General features: G+C 38.1%; 1 protein-coding gene across 19 annotated transcripts in view; it reads right to left on the bottom strand.

The window, feature by feature from the left end:
- Positions 1-18,102, bottom strand: part of CADPS (calcium dependent secretion activator) — a 403,228-nt gene that overhangs the window by 166,505 nt on the left and 218,621 nt on the right. For all 19 annotated transcript variants that reach the window (XM_063426846.1, XM_063426840.1, XM_063426847.1 and 16 more), the window contains exons 7-9: positions 10,639-10,750; positions 7,908-8,047; positions 5,103-5,169 (exon numbers count right to left, since the gene is read on the bottom strand). In XM_063426846.1, the coding sequence (XP_063282916.1) occupies positions 5,103-5,169; positions 7,908-8,047; positions 10,639-10,750 (319 nt within the window). The remainder of the gene's footprint in view (positions 1-5,102; positions 5,170-7,907; positions 8,048-10,638; positions 10,751-18,102) is intronic.

The following is an 18,102-nucleotide window of genomic DNA, read 5'->3' as shown; positions in this document are numbered from 1 at the left end:
TCTTCTTACTCCTCCCTCTTCTTACTCCCCCCTCCTCTTCTTACTCCCCCCTCCCCCTCTTCTTACCCCCTTCTTACTCCCGCCCCCCCTCTTCTTACCCCCTCCCCCTCTTCTTACCCTTCCCTCCCCCCTTCTTACTCTTCCCTCCCCCCTTCTTACTCTTCCCTCCCCCTTCTTACTCTTCCCTCCCCCTTCTTACTCTTCCCTCCCCCCTTCTTGCTCTTCCCTCCCCCTCTTCTTACCCCCTTCTTACTCCCCCCTCCCCCTCTTCTTACTCCCCCCCCTCTTACTCCCCCCTCCCCCTCTTCTTACTCCCCCCCTCTTCTTACCCCCTTCTTACTTCCCCCTCCCCCTCTTCTTACCCCCTTCTTACTCCCCCCTCCCCCACTTCTTACTCCCCCTCTCTTCTTACTCCCCCCTCCTCTCTTCTTACCCCCCCTTTTCTTTTTACCCCCTCCCCTCCGTTTCTCTTTTTGCCCCCCCTCCCTTCCCTTATTGCCCCCCTCCCCTTTTCTTTTTGCCCCCCCTTCCCTCCCTTTCTCGTTTTGCCCCCCTCCCCTTTCTCTTATTGCCCCCCTCCCCTCCCTTTCTCGTTTTGCCCCCCTCCCCTTTCTCTTATTGCCCCCCTCCCCTCCCTTTCTCTTTTTGCCCCCCCTCCCCTTCTCATTTTGCCCCCCCTCCCCTTCTCATTTTGCCCCCCCTCCCCTTCTCATTTTGCCCCCCCTCCCCTTCTCATTTTGCCCCCCCCTCCCTTTCTCATTTTGCCCCCCCCTCCCTTTCTCATTTTGCCCCCCCTCACCTCCCGTTCTCATTTTGAACCCCCCTCCCCTCCTCTTTTTGCCCACCCCTCCCCTCCTCTTTTTGCCCTCCCCTCCTCTTTTTGCCCACCCCTCCCCTCCTCTTTTTGCCCACCCCTCCCCTCCTCTTTTTGCCCACCCCTCCCCTCCTCTTTTTGCCCACCCCTCCCCTCTCCTCCTCTTTTTTGCCCCCCACCACCCCCACCTGTAGCGTGGCCGAGCTGCTGTGCGGTCCGCGCGCCCGGCCGGAGTGATAGGAAGGTGCACACTGAGTGTGCACCTTCCTGTCAGTCCGGCCGGGTACAGGAAACAGAAACTCCTGTTCCGCGCGGAACTGAAGTTTCTGTTTCCTGTACCCGGCCGGACTGACAGGAAGGTGCACACTGAGCACCTTCCTATCACTCCGGCCGGGCACCGCGGACCGCACAGCTACCGGGGAGGGGAGGTGAGAAGTTGCAGCCGCCTGAGGCTCTTAAGAAAGCACTCAGGCGGCTGCAGCATTTAAAGGGGCGGCTGGGCCCCCTGATGGCGGGCCCCCCTCCCGGCCGGGCCCTCGGACCATGTCCGAAGTGCCCGACCGGTCAGTCCGCCCCTGTACACATCCGATACTATCCAAATGTTATCAATATGCACACTCTTTAGTTTCACAAATGGTTTCATCATGATTTTAATGGCTTTTAAACTGTTCCAAGATAGTTGTTATTTTCTGCCCAAAAACTGTAGTTAAGGGAATAAGGGGACGGGTGTACAGATGTTTTATAAATAAGCTGCGAGAGGGAAAGCTGATTTTTATATCTTACAAACATTGCACTTGCGTTGGAGGGAAGTACATTTGACCAAATTGTTAAAATTGTGTCAAATTTCCAAAAGGTAACTCTGGACTACTAGGGCAGTCAGGAACTCAATCCGTCGACTAAACCTAACAATCTGTAAGGCATGGTATTATTGCTAATGAACAATCTTCTTTTTTTTTTATTATAAATTATTTTATTCTTTTTTCATAACACTTATACAGAAAGACCAACAGACAAAACATGGATTGTTTTACATAATAATAAACATAAAAAACAGTTCAGTACGTATTTTCCAAATAAACAAACCCAATACATAGTACAACATTATCTGCGGGGGTAAGCCAGGGAGGGGGGTTGTCTAAACTCAGGCCACTAATTCATTGGGAAACAACCGATCTCTTTTCGCCCGTTGATTCAGGAAATAGTTTCTAAATTATTAACCCAACTTTGCCATAGACCAAATCTTTTTGGGGAATTCAGATATGGTATACTTAAATCTCTTTCCATCCTCGCCTGGAGGTTAATTTGATTTTTAATAACCTCCCAGGGCAGAATTTGATTTGATTTCCAATTCCGTGCCACCACAATTTTAAATGCGATACAACAGTGAATTATAAAACTTCTTATTGAGTGTGACATATTCGGCCACTGCATATGTAGCAGAACTACCTCTGGTTTCCTTTCAAGTTCTATTCCTGTTAAATCTTTAATAAATCTCACAATTGAAAGCTGAATATTTGAGCAGCTCCACCATATGTGGAGAAATGAACCAACCTCTTTTTCACATCTCCAACATCTAGCTGTAACTCCTGGGTATATCTGAGATAATTTACTCGGGACTAAATACCATCTATAAATCACCTTGTAGTGGGTCTCCAATAGATTTAAGCATTGGACCTGACTACGAGTGTTATTTATAGCTTTACAATCTTCTAATACAAAGCTCCTCCAGTGTGGTCCAAGCTTCCAACAGTTTCCAACGTCCATTGATTCTGCCACCATATATCTTAAAATATTTGCCTCTCTGTATTTGCAATCAAGTCTAATCTGTGACTACTATTTTTAACTATTTGTTTTAGACTTGACAATTGTTGTATGTGTGTTCCAGAACCCTTCCATAGAAAGATCAATCTTAATGCATTATTTCAAATAAAACACCTTCTAAAAAATGTGTAGACCCCTACATAAAAATAGTATCAAAGTCATCATAGCTGCAAACATCGCTTCATAATTGTCACTGTTCATGTTCCAAAATTTCAAAGGGTCGGTTTGTCATTTCTGCCTCATTGGTCCCCTGTTGCATTAATGCCGAGATGTGTCGACTTAGCACAATGCTGGGAGCATTTTTTTTTTTATCAGAACTTTAACCAGGGCTGATCACATGCATAATACGCTGCCAGACATCAGTCTGTGTCAAAAGTCACAATCAAAGCTCAGGTGTCCGAATGCCATCTGCTTTATGGCATCCCCAAAACAAACAAATAAATAGAAATACTCTTTGTTTTGGGCAAACAGAGATGAAATGTAGAAGGCTATCATTGACTTGAGGCACAAACTGTCATGAAAAAAAGGCCTCTACTAGCAGGAATTTGTCTGTAAGGCTAGCACATTGAATGATTTTATGTTTTAGTTAGGTCACAAATATAAAAATATTTATTTTCTGATACTGGATTTACAGCTATGAGTATGGCAGATTGGCGGCAAATTATCTTCTGGGTTATGTTTCATGTCTAGCAAGCTCTTGGTTTACTTGTGAAGTTTATTTTGAAGACCATCCTTGAAGCTATGAACATTGTGTATACATCAACACTCTCCTCCCCATGCCAATAGTATGACCAAGTTTAAAACTATTCTGAAATAGTATCAGTGATACTTTAAGTTTAACCAATCAGTAGGAATTAGTAAAATAAAATAAAAAAAATAGGTAGATGTTTGATAATGTATATGACACTGAACATTTTAGTTGGAAAATAGATCCATAGCAATGTTGTTATAAACTAAACGGCATACATTGAGTGAAATAATAAGGTTATTACAACTATATAATCATCTTTATGGCTGCAAGGGAAAGTTGGTAAAGGAAACTTTGATCCATGGTATTAGTATCTTATATTTGTATATATATATATGTATTCTATGGGTATATTTGCAAATGCTTTGGATTTTGGCATTTGAGAAGTTGACTATAATACTACACTACTATTATTACACTACCGAAAACTACTAATGAGAGAGATGAGATAAAAGCAAATTTATGATAAGGAAAAAAAAAGGAGGTTCACAAAATATTAATTTAGTGACCTCAACATGTGAAAATCACATATAAAGAGTAGGGGGAGGGGAGAGGGATTAAACCTTTATTGAAAAGACAAATACAATTAAAGTTAAAAGATTGGCTACAAAAAATGCCAATACACAATAAGACCTAGAAGGTGGGCAAATATAGTATTTTTACTCCCCATGACAAGCGAATGTACCTGCATGTATACAGTGCTATTTACACAATTTCTGTGTTAATACCTCCAATACAGGGGTTTATATGAATATTTCCTGTTTTTTCTCCCCTGCCCCTCCTCGTTTTTCTGTTTTATTCAGATACCTATACTTTGGAGCTTTTTGACTCCTTATCAGAATTAACTCTAGGATACTATATTTGCCCACCTTCTAGGTCTTATTGTGTATTGGCATTTTTTGTAGCCAATCTTTTAACTTTAATTGTATTTGTCTTTTCAATAAAGGTTTAATCCCTCTCCCCTCCCCCTACTCTTTATATGTGATTTTCACATTTTGAGGTATATATTTGGAAACGAATTTGGTCCACACCCATGGTATGGGAGTGTTCCCCACATTCAGTTTTCATTTTTTTCTCTTTTTGACATTATCTGGGGTCAAGCCCCTTATATACCTCTAGTAACCTATTTGGAGCGTGTAGGAGTTGGCTAGTCAAACTTCACTCACTCTCCTTTCTTTGATTTATTTCTTAATTTAGTGATGTGATGATAAAAAAAATGCAGCAAAGACTATAAACTAGGGCTTGGCAAAAGATAGATGCTATGAACATTGAAATCATCATGGCTGGTGAAGTTCTAGATTCTAGAACATCTGGACATCTAGCCATTTCACAACAGCTGAGCACTTACTGAACAGTATTTATTAAAATGTTTGCTACAAAATTTAGCTCTGTAGAAAGAAACTATGCACAATAATAATAAGAAGAAGAATACAAAAACTGCATTTGTAGTACACAAACTCTACTGTAACATATAACTTGTAAAGTGTAAAGTATAACATATAACTTGTGAAGTGTTAATTGCATCTGCTCGCACAAAACAAAGAATATCTACTACACTTATTGTACCTCCTTTTCTACTGTAATAATACATGTAAAAAGCCATGGGCCCATACTAGTTTAAATTATTTGTAAAAATCCTACTTATAATACTCCACCTCTAAGGCAATTTGAAGACTGCTAAGTACACCTGTCACCAATGAATCAAATATATAGTATTACCTGGACTAGAACAAAGAACCTCTTCTTCCATCTTTTCCACACGTTTTTACCGATAGCCCATAAATACCTTGAGAACAAATCAAATTGGCAGGGTGTTACATAGAGTTACATAGTTCATTGGGTTAAAATAAAAACCTAAAATAAAACAATAAAATAAAGTCCTCTTTTATAAGGACCCTATTAGTGGTCAAAACTTTATAGACACATCCCATCGTCCTAAAGACCCAAAAAAATATTTTTGACTCCAGAACCAACAAATCAGAACAAATCAGAACTCTGGGCTATTTATTGCCAATTAAGTGCAAAAAATACATCTGTCATCTGTCATCTGCTCCTCTCCCTTTGCAGGCAGCACTGGGAGTGTTGTCGACATTGGGAAGGTTAAATCTCCCCACCCTCCTCTGTGTGCTCCCCTGCCTCCTGTTTTACTTAAATATCCCCTTCTTCTCTCTGTTCATCTCCATTCCCTTCGCTCTCTCTCCAACTCAAAGTTCACGCATGCACGCTGAGCCTGAAGATTGGTACAATCAAATGCTTCTCTATGAGAAACATTTGAATCGACCTCGGTACTATGTGGCGTGTAGTCAGGCAGGGAGTGGAAACAATGCAGGCCAATCTCGCGCTGATTTGGATTCAAGGTACGTTTACACCTATACATTTAAAAAAATATAGAATTTTAACTGAAGGGGGTGGGGTGGACGTGGTTAACAGTGCTCAACCATTTAACTCAATGGGCGCTCTCACAGCTCTACTGAGCATGTGCAAGCACCTCAATGTATTTCAACAGGGAAATGCTGCCCGTTCACAGGAACATTACTTCTGATTTGTTAGAGAGGTTGATTTTAGAGTCCTCACCTTTTAGCATGTAAAACGAGTATTGGATAAGTATTCCAGTATTAGACCATATATGTCAAAGCAAAATGTCAGCGGTTTTTGGGAAAATGATAAATTTGCGTTGGAACTCTTCAGTGTCAAAGTGATTTACTGCTGAAATGGTTAAAGGCAGTATCATTTAAAAGGGCAATATTAACACCTTTCCGAAATCCTGAAATTTGGTTTTGCATGAAAAAAAAACAGTTGTCATAAAAATATTCTGCTTCTGTTTACTCCTCTGTAATCACAATTCGTTAAATAAATGTACCAGTATTGTATCTTTCTGCACCATGATAATAAATATGATTGATGAGCCTTAGTTCCCCGTGGGCAGGAAACAACAATTATTGGGAATGAGGTTATCACAGCATACCTTACACCAATGAGCTTCATTTGAGCAGTTGATTATAAAAATATTTAGATCTACCATCACTATATTTAAAAGTTTAGTGATGTTCTTTGGTCATGCATGCGGCACTGACTTGGTTAATGCATGCAGAAATATGTTAAATATGTTGTTTTGCGATGTAGGAGGATGTAGATCATATCCAAATATATTCCTATTTCCAATTAGCAAGTCTTAAAATAGTGATATTAGTTTCATTATATAGTTGAGTTTAAAAAGAAAAGAAGGTATTTGTAGTAAAAAGCGTAACAAGAATGAAAACACACAAAAAATGAAAATGAAATAATTATCCTAAAATAAATTTAATCCATCTCAGTTACTATCTAAGGATTTTTCAGCATTCATTTTCAGGGCCATTGTTTGATTCCCCTAGTACATACATTAAATTATGTATTTGAGGCATTTATTTTACAGACATTTATTTTATAAATTAAATTATTTTTTTGTTACTTTACTTTACTCAATAACTGAAATAGGTAGCAGGCAAGGAGAGTGACCATTTTTGTGTCCTACTGACACAGACTGCATGGGGGTTAAGATGTTACAATCCAATGTTAGGGAGCAGTAAGTCCTCTTTCCCTGAACAATCTCATGATGTCTAGCTGTAGAATTAATTAAATGGACACTATTGGCACGAAAACAACTTTAGCTTAATCAAGCACTTATTATGAATAGATCAGGCAACTGCAGTCTCACTGCTCAATTTTCGGCCATTTAGGATTTAATTCACTTGTATTCACTTGCATTGTTTATGCAGCACTAGTCACACCTAATTGCATGTGACTTACAAAGTCTTCCTAAACACTTCCTGTAAAGAAAGATCTATGTTTAGGCTTCATGTATTGCACAGTCTGTTTAATCTAGAATCTATTTTCTCCTGCTCTTTTAATAGCATTGTAGATTTTTCTGTGTGATTAAAGTTCAATTTACAGAACAGGAGCTAAAACATTTTAACACAAGTTAACATCTTATTGAAAATTAAACTTTTTTTATGCTAACTGAGTCAGTCACAGGCAGGGGAGGTGTGGCTGGAGCTGCATGGACAAAAACAAACGTGATTTAACTCATAAATGACAGAGAATTGAGCAGTCAGACTACAGGGCATGATCTATACACCGGAACTGCTTAATTAAACTAAAGTTGTTTTGATGGTATAGTATCCCTTTAAGGTACTTAGTACAATGCTATATTGTGCCTGCAGAGTGGTCACGTCCTCAGGTCAGAAAGGGAGAGCCTCCTTTGTCTCCTTTAAGACAGAGAGAAGCCTAAATGACATGTCTTTGATTAGAATGTCTGTGAATACAATGCAGTATTTCCCAACATGCTCCCAGACTCCTTATTCTAATTATCTATTCATGTTTACAAATGTTTGTCATTTGTTTCATACTTGCTGGTTAATAGAAAAAAAAGAAAAAAAAACAGAAATAGGCAGTCCCCTGTGGAAGAAAATTAAACTGCAGAACTTAGCTGTGTTTAGGAGGACGGTTACACACAAAATGATTTCTCTGTACTCAAGTGGAACTTACCCACAATGCTTCATGTTCTGAGGTTTATCCATTCGAACAGCTAATTTGATTTTCAAATCATGATCAGGGCAGTTTTTGGAAACTGTCATTTTATGCCATTCTGATTGTTTAGGGCTGTTTGGTGTAGGATGTAGGACAACCTAAAAGAAAAGAATATTAAGCAAATGGTCAAAAAACACTCTTCAACACAAGTTATTCACCAGTGGTGGCTCACCCAAAGGGGCAGTTCAGTACCTCAAACGTGTTTGAGGAAGTAAATAAATGCATACTTTCACATATAAAATAAATACATGCAAATCTAATCTGATATTTATTTTGTAACAATTGGGTTATGTGTTCATTTGATTCTTTTCGAGATCAGGTTTGACCAGAATTCTGCCGAGCTGAACCGACATATGGCTGAAATTCCTGCCATTCATTATTATAATAAATATGTAATCAGGAAATGTGTATTCAGCTTGTAGTTTAAAGTGTATACGTTGGTATGGATGCCATTATAACCCAACTTAAAGGACCAGTTTGGGCAAAATAACAATTTCATTGAAATTCAGTTGTTATGATGCCAGGTGATCCCTGGCACTGGCTCACCTTACGGGTTTAAATCATTCTCAAACCCCAAAACCCCAAGATCTGTTTTCCAGTGGCAAATCTCCCTGCCTCTCTGTTCTTAAGTTATTTGCAAAATCTTTAAACCCTTGTAAAATTGGGCATCGGTGCCACAGATTAGCTGATGCTCTCAGACAATTAGTGACTCCCCATTCATAAAACTGGCTTGAAAAGAAACATATCTTTTTCCTCCTGGCACCATAACAACTTCATTTCAATAAAGTTGTCAGGATGCTTAAACTGGTCATTTAAAGGTGCCCATATTACTGAATTTTAGGGATTTCAGATTTGGGATTTGATCGCTCAAGTAGTCTAACAATAAACAAAAAAGATGTCCAACTCTCCTTAGTGTGAAAAGATGATATCCCTTTATTGGCAAAGCAGCAACATTTGACTGTGTGTCTTTATGAAGCAATAAGAACTTCTCCACAAACCACACTTATGTTATATCATCTTAATTAATAATAATAAAAAAAAACAATGTTTCAGCTCGTTTCTTTGACAAAGGCTATGTGCTGAAACATTAAGGGATTTTTTTTGTGATTTTGGATATCTCTTAATTTTCTTTACATATATTTTCTTCAGCTTTTTTTCATTTTTTTGGCATGTCCTTTGTCTTATATGTTTTATAGATTGTTAGTGAGCACCCATTTCTTTAAATTTATCTTATTTTTCTTCTGGTTTTTTTTTTTTTGCTGTTGTACATTATTTTTCTACTAGTGTACCCTCCTAACTAATCATTTCTCTATTTAGGGGTGAGTGTGAAAGGGTTAGTTGAGTGAGTGGAGGGAGTGATTGTGTGTGGGAGTCAATTTGTAAAGAGTACCTATATGTTTGTGTCCAGCCTCCCCACAGAATATAGTCCAGTTTTGTTTTTATTTTAGTGTTACCTCCCTACTGCTTACCTGGTCCAATGGTTTCCCTTGTAGTCGGGTGAGCTGTCAGTGCTGGTCTGCACCTCTGGCCAGTGCAGACCCCTCTGAATGCTCCTTTCCAGTCTCTAAGAACTACAACCAATCAGAGGTGCAGATTGGGCCAGGCAGGGAGATCTATAGGTCTCCCACTGGCCTATGCAGAAGCTGAGAGGTTCATTAGAGCAGGTACAATAATGGTAGTTTTAGTTCTGCTTTATGTGAAGCAATTGCTAATGAGATTAGTTTTCCATAAATTAATTTAATTTGCAATTGTTAAAATTGTGCATACACAATTCCGGGATATGAGAATATACCCTAGGAATCGTGAATACATAGTTGGCGTAGTGAAGGGATTAAAGCACTGGAAACGCTAAACATTAAAAAAAAGAAAATATTTGTTGTTTCTATCTTATTCCTAACACTGTAGAACCATCTGGTTCCCCCCTCCTTTGCACCTCTCCACCTCCGGGAAGCTAAAGGGTTAAAAAACGATTTAGTCACTTACCTGATTCAAGCGCTGATGTCCCTTGAAACTGGGTTCTGCCTCCTCTAATGTTATCTGACGGGGCTGAGCTAATGCGCATGTGTGGCGAGCACATTAAGCCCTCCTCGTAGGAAAGCATTGCTTTAGTGTTTCCTATGGGTATTTTCCTGACACTGGATGTCCTCATGCAGAGCATGAGGACGCCCAGCGTCCGTTAGACGATCAAAAGTCGGTTAGCAACTAGAAAGTGTCTCAGTCGCAGTCACAATCTTGCAATGTAATTACTGCAGTTTCTCATAAATAAGTGGGACTGGGACACAGCACACAGCACACAGGATGGAGTGGTCTGGATGACTGTAGTGTCCCTTTAAAAAAAACAACATCATAAAATACATTTTAATATCAACAAATAGCTCTGAGGAATTAACTAATTCCCACTTTTACAGTTCTTAAACTAAATGATTCAGGTGTATATGAAACATCCCCTGTGCCTTTGCCAAAGATTTATTATAAATTAAATCGATCCTAAACTAGGATTTGTATTGAAATTTTAACCACACTTGCTGAGCTGCATCAAAAAAAACAGGTGAACGTTTTTCTCATGCTGATAATTGCGACCTAGATTTTGCAAAACTTTTTGTAGATTAAACAGCAGTTGCTGGTTTAGAGAATGTACTATAATGTATATAAATGTTTTATAATAATCTTTCATTTCACAATTCCTCACCCTTCCTAGTTCTTTATCTTCCAACGCCAAGACCCCAGTGCTCTCCGTAAAAAGCTTCACTTTGACTGCAGGCAGTGCATGTGTTGTGTTGAAGTCACCTTGAGTTCCCCACCTGCAAAATAAAGATAAAAAAAAAATTGAGAATTTCAAAATCCGCATGCAATTGTACAGTATATAGGATATGGAATGGTTAATCTAAAATGACAATGTAGCAGAAATGAAATGTGTTACAACTCTGTGACAGGAAATGTGTTAATTGACTCCCTACTTCATCTAAACCAGATGTCTATGCTTGTTGCTCAGTGCTAGTGAAGAGCTAGGTGCAAGCGACTGCAAATCAGCACGAATCTACCCCTCGCTTTTGCTTCCAAAACTTACTACATGTCTACTGAAAAAAAAATATTCCACAAACACTCGAACTGTCAATCTGTATATATGTACTGTATTTCATATATGCCTTGAATAGACACCAAGGTCACAACATTCAGAACTGGGCAGGCATGGGACAGGGGTGAAAGTGCAGCACTGGGGGTTCTAAATAGATGGAGGCAGCAGGTGTACCATTACCAATTAAAGTGCAGCATTCAATATGGTGACAGTTGGTGACATGGGGACACAGTCACAAACACTGGCCAAAGTTGGCGTTCATATTTGTTTGTGTGTGAAATGCAAAAAACAAATATGAACGCTTTGGCCAGTGTTTGCGACTAAGTGGCTACTAAAAAAAGACTGGACAGTTGCCCATTTGCAATACCTTGGGTTGTCTACTTTTGCAAATGGTATGTCATGATGGGGGTAATTCTCAATCCTGGGCTACCATACAGTCCCAAAGGCAACATAACCAATGTGACAAATTTCAATGTAAAAAAAACTTAAATGGGTAAGCCTTTTTTTTGACCTTGTAACCCTGTACATGGGGGGTACTGTTATACTCAGGAGACTTCGCTGTACACAAATATAAGTGTTTCGAAACGGTAAAGTGTATCACAACAATATCGTCAGTGAAATGTTGCTGGTGTGTAAAAAATGCACTTTTACAGCCGATATCATCATTGCGCTGTTTTTTTGTTTTTGTTTTTGTACATGGCCTGGGAGGACCAAATCTACCAGAGGGTGATTGCCTAAGCTGTCAGGCAGTTCCCAGGATTACGACTACCAATGGGGGATCGGCGGGGACCCACTAAGTAATAAGGGCTGCGGAGATGTTCTATTCCATCTGCCGGCGTTTAGGACTCTTAAGGATGGCATAGAACGTCCACCCTCTTTAGGGTGTTAAGAGTGGTTTGACAAACAACAGATCCAACGGCATTTGAACCTCACCTTTCTGCAGCTAGTCAGATAAGAGAGATGTTCTACTTTCACATTATCCATTTAAATCTAACTAAATGTTGCATGGTTTAGAGCATGGGTCCTCATACTCCGGCCCCCCAGATGTTGCTGAACTACAACTCCCATGATTCTTTGAATTAAATAGATAGCCAGAGAATCATGGGAGTTGTGGTTCAGCAACATCTGGGGGGCCGGAGTTTGAGGACCCATGGTTTAGAGTGTTGGGATTGTCAATGGTGCCCAAAGTAGACAACCCAGGGTATTCAATATGGGGTATGTTCAGTCTTTTTTAGTAGCCACCTAGTCACAAACACTGGCCAAAGTTAGCATTTATATTTGTTTGTGTGTTAAAAATGCAATAAATTCTAACTTTGGCCAGTGTTTGTGACTAAGTGGCTACTAAAAAAAGGCTGAACATACCCCATTTGCAATACCTTGGGTTGTCTTCTTTTGCAAATGGTATGCCATCATGGGGGTAATTCTCATTCCTGGGCTACCATACACTCTCAAAGGCAACCTAATCAATCTGACAAATTTCAATAAAAAAACAAAAAAGTAAAATCAGGCCTTATATCAGACCCTGTAACTTTCACAAACACTATAAAACCTCTACATGTGGGGTACTGTTATACTCAGGAGACTTCGCTGAACACAAATATTAGTGTATCAGAACAGTAAAATGTATCAAAGCAATATCATCAGTGAAAGTGCAGTTTGAGTGTGAAAAAATGCAAAAAACTTCACTTTCACTGACAATATCATCGCTGTGATATGTTTTACTGTTTTGAAAATTTGTGTTCAGCAAAGTCTCCCGAGTAAAACAGTACCCCCATGTATAGGTTTTAGGGTGTCATAGAAATTTGCAGGGTTAAACACAGTGCTAGCAAATTAAATTCTCTGGACTTTCGGCCTGGGTTGTCAGGCATGTCCCTCAAATTGCAATCATTAAAAATACTTAATTAGGTAAAAATATTACATAAATATGCACGTAGAATTTTAATATATATACATATTTATATATTTGATGTCTACGTGTATATTTATGAAATTATTTATGTACCGTAATTATGTATTTGGACAAATGTATATTTCGTATTTATTTATATATACATAGATATATATATATATCAATAGAAAAGGAGTGCATTCAGGATGACTTCTTTGAAAAAAGACTTCATTTATTCACATACGTGTGATAATTTCAAAAACGATCAAGTCGACGTTTCAGTCCCCGAAGGACTTTTATCAAGATATATATATATCATTACATTCTAAGTGTATTTTGATATATATATAAGCTGACAAATATTTGTCACCAATTTTCCAAAATTCGCCCATCATCAGTTATAAACGAAACAAAAGTTTGAGGGACATATTAGTCCGCAACGATCCAGTACACTGCTATCAACAAGCCAAGGCGATTAAGAAAAAAGGTTGCTACAGATGCACAGGATGTGTAACCTGTAGCCATATGGTATCTGGTACAATCTTTGCCCACCCACAAACTGGACAGCGTATTTCTATTCAACATTATATCACCTGTACTACAGATCATGTTATATACATGATCACATGCCCTTGTGGGCTCTCATACGTGGGCAAGACGGATTTAACCCTTCGTGACAGAATAAGAGGTCACCGTTCAGGAATAACCACAGCCTTTCGAGATCAACATTCCGAAAAACCAGTTGCCAAACATTATTTGGCCCTACAACATCGATTGCCCACATTGAGGTTCACTGCGATTGACCATGCCCCACCTCTGCACCAAGGTGGAGACAGATCTAAAGTGTTGCTGCAGAGGGAGGCATATTGGATTCACCGTCTGGAGACGGCATCCCCTAAAGGCCTTAATGAACATGTCACGTACTCGATGTTTCTTTAATTTGCAGCAGCTTAAAATTGTCTTCTATTCACAATATCATATAATTCACACAGCGATCATATGTTTAGTATGTATTTATTTACTTTGTTTAATTGTTTAGAAAATTCTGATTAAGTGAATAAGATCCCTTGATGTTACGGTATAACAATAGGCTCAGCGGAATATGGAGTTTATGTGGTTATACATATAGGCTTCTTATGTTTAAATTGAGCATGATTGTTTTCAATTTTTTTCATTTTTTTCAAAAAATGTATTTAGCGAATATTCCCTTTTTTTCATTGTTTAGTGCAGGATGTTTCTCACACATTCATTACGCATTTTTTTAGCTACTATGCAAAAATAAGGGCTGAACAGTTCGATGCAGCGAATTGTCCACTCTATTTAGGGTGTATAATAATAATCAGCTACCATGTAAGAATGGTTTAATTATTTGAATTATTTGATTTAGTGAATAGTCCCCTGTATTTAGATTGTACACCGTTATGCCTCAGCACAGTTCAGGTAATTGGATATGGCTTCTGCTGCTAAGCCAGGATGGCCCCTTATGATTATAGCTGTGTAAGCTGTCATTGGAGATCCCTGAATAGTTCCATTTTGTATCTTTTTTATTCTTATTTTTTCTATTGATGTAGAAAAATCTATTTAGCGAATATGGCCTTTTTCCTCCTTTTTCCGTTTTTTGGTGTTTTCTCTTTGCTTCATGTTTAGAGCAGGGTCCCATATAACATGTAGGATGTAATTTTTTCCTGCTGCCACGCAAGATAGCATTCAATATATGTATTGATATAATTGTGGAATATGATTTGGTTTTTATTGTGTGAAATTTAGTATTCTTTAAATACTTTAACATATACTGTTAGGATGCCTTACCATCACTTGTTTTAGTCACTTAGTTGTTTTTCACATATCTTTCACTCATTTATGCACATTCATAGGCACATTTTTTCACTCTCACAGTTGTATGGGTGATATGGGTATCAAGTAGGCATCTTATTACTTTATTTAGTCACGATAGTAATTTACTAGATTCTCTAAAAGGCTGTATATATCTTCCGTCCTGTTGTCCTTTTAACACAACCTCGGATACACATTTCCTCTTAGACACGGACTTTATGCATAGTGGATATGTTTCCATGGAAACCACTTAGTATTCCGCCGGACGTAATGACGTAATGACGTCACATGGGCGGTCCTATCACACTTCCGGGTTCGGTGAAGGGATTCACAACGAGGTTGATTGGTAAGTTCACTTACTTTTATGTATATATAGAGATTATTGTGCTTGCTACAGTAACCTTGAAAAAGACCTGCAGAGGTCGAAACATTGGTTTTGGTTAGTACCTGGATTGAATAAAACTACACATTTTTTCACAAAGACCTGAGTGTGCATTCTACATTCTCTATTTTCGTCTATATTTGGAACGCAACGTGGACTGCACCCAGGCAGGTATCCTATTTGACAATAAGGAGAGTGCCAAGCTATTTGTATATTTTTATATATATACATATATATATATATATATATATATATAAATATATATATATATATTTATATATATATATATATATATATATGTATGTATATCAAAATACTGTTAGAATAAAATTACATATATATATATATATATATAATTTTTTAAAATTATTACAAATAATTTTTACTTTTTTATTTACTTTTATTAACATATTATTTATAATATATAATTATATATATATACAATTATTCGTTTTTATATATATTGTATATATACGTGTGTAATTTAAATCTGTGTATTTTAATATTAATATACGTATATATAAATATAAAAATACACTTAGATTGACATTATGTATATAAGATATATATACATATTACATATAGATATAATACATGTGTATATATATCTTATAAATATACATATATTATTTTATTTACACTGATTGCTATTTATTTTACTTTATTTTAGAATTTTTCACTTGCAGGGAGACTGCCTGTCAGCACAGACAGTCCCCCTGCAGGCAGATACACAGGCACCTATTGCGCCACGTGATCGAGCAATCACGTGGCCGCGGGGTCCTGATCTTCCGCGGGGAGGCTGCCTGGGTAGACAGGCAGTCCCCCTGGACCGGGAGGAGCACTGATAGCCGCCGGGGGACCGTCGGCGATCAGGTAAGTACCCCCAGACCGTTATGACGGTTCAGGACCGCCATCGGTCCTCAAGGAGATGTTTCCGATGACGGTCCTGAACCGTCATCGGTCGTCAAGGGGTTAAACAAAGTTGAGTGTCCTAAATTTTCCATATTATCACACTGTTCTGCCTAAATTCATTTCATGTCATGTGACATGGTATTCAAAAAAAATTATTTAAATATGTTACAGTGACTGACCCCCATTTCCTTGTGCATCAGTCAGTATTTATATGTAATTGAGCATTTGTTTTAATTATACTAGTTTATGTTTTGTAGTAGTGAACCTCTCTCAGAAGAAAGAAGCCCGTAGTTCAACAGCTGGTGTCTGCAAGCAAATGCATTTGATCAACTGTAGATCAACCAGCTGAGTTGTATTTTGCTGCGTTAATTCTCAGTATGGCAGCTGTGAACTTTATAACAGATGACAAGGCCCCAAGCACGCAGGTAGCGATACAAGAAAAAAGGCGTTCAGAACCTTCTAAGAAAATAAATGGTTGACAATGTATCAAAGGAGGAAAGCTGTGAAAATACCTCAGCACTCTTACAAGATTTATCACATAGAATAGGAAGCTATAAATCTGATGATTGTGAGTCTGATGCTCTGTCTGCGGAAAGGGTGGCAAGACCTCATATGCCAAACATGGAGTAAACGGCAGAGTGCATGAATTAAAGGAGAAAAGCTTAATAATTTTTCGGAAGATGTACAGAGAAGCAACAACTGACTGGCTTTGAGGGATCACCACTTCATCCACCCTTTAACATCTATGAAATGAATATCCATCATCTTGAACTTGTAATAATGTGCCTTTATTACATCGAAGGAGTGACCTTGCAAAATGTTGACTCTTTGATAATTATTACGTAGCTGGGTATAGAAAAGCTGTAGTGCACATTATTCATTAGTACCACATATGAAAGGATAAAAATGTCCTCTCTAATGTACGTGGTAGAACTGTGACTGCTCTGGAAACTATACGATTGAATAAAATATTGAAAATCACCCATAACATGTGATAATGCTTTTTTGAAAGTGTTGCGCCATATTCTTTAAAATTTATACTGAACATAACATCACAATATAGTTTGGTCTTGGCAGAGCCAGTGCACTTGTTGCAAAAGAGGAAGAGAATAGAAGCATTGTTTAATTTCTGCTCTTCTATGCATCTTCTTTGCAAGGGGTTGTCAACCTTGGACACTCCAGATGTTGTAGAATAGATCTCTCAGAAATCTCTTACAGACATAATGCTGACAAAGCATCAGGGGAGATGTGGTCCACAACATCTAGAGTGCCAAAGCTCGTCTTCCCCTGTTCTATGCATACTTTCTCTATACGGAATACCAGGTAGAAAGGGCAGAGCTTTGAACAATGCTTGGGAGGGAGCTAAGTTGGAGTCACCCAGCTGCAGAATAAAGTGGTGCGGATTTCTACATTTAATTTTGCTTTTCACACTTCACAAATCTATATTTGTAAAATATAGGGAGATAAGACTATATTAAAAAAATCTTGGGAACTGACAGTTTTAGACTGTAATCAAGAGCGGGCACATGACTTGCATAGATAGATTGAATATTCTGATTCAGTAGATAAATTAAAAGTTACGTTTTTAGCATTTTTTTTTTTTTAAATGTTTAATTATTTTTTCCAAAACAGTATAATCAGTAAATTTAAAGAGTTATCTGATTGCCACTTTTGTAGCATAACTGGAATTCATATTGTTTCCACTTTTCTTGTTGCAGAAACATTACTGTGCAAGGCTGGACTTGATGGACATATTTAAACTTCTATAACTATATCTACATTGTGTAACAGAAAAAATAACACTTTATTTGCATATATAGTTATAATTTGCATCTCTCCATATGTGCAAAAAGAACTATTTTCAAAACTTAAACTCCCTTTCTTTTAAGCAGTGTCTAAGAAAATTGTTGTGTGTCATTATTTTAGATCTTTTATAGAATCCAACTCCCAGCTACACTATCCACTGTGTTCTCGAAAAAGATACACCAGACCTACAATGGAGCGAGAATGCAATAGTGTAACATACAGAAATGGAACAATTAATGTTCTTGTCAATTTAAAG

The sequence above is a fragment of the Pelobates fuscus genome, chromosome 7 (genome assembly GCF_036172605.1).
Source record: "Pelobates fuscus isolate aPelFus1 chromosome 7, aPelFus1.pri, whole genome shotgun sequence".
Lineage (NCBI taxonomy): Eukaryota > Metazoa > Chordata > Amphibia > Anura > Pelobatidae > Pelobates > Pelobates fuscus.
Note: the sequence above shows the minus strand (reverse complement) of the source record. Positions and strands in the feature narration are given on the sequence as shown.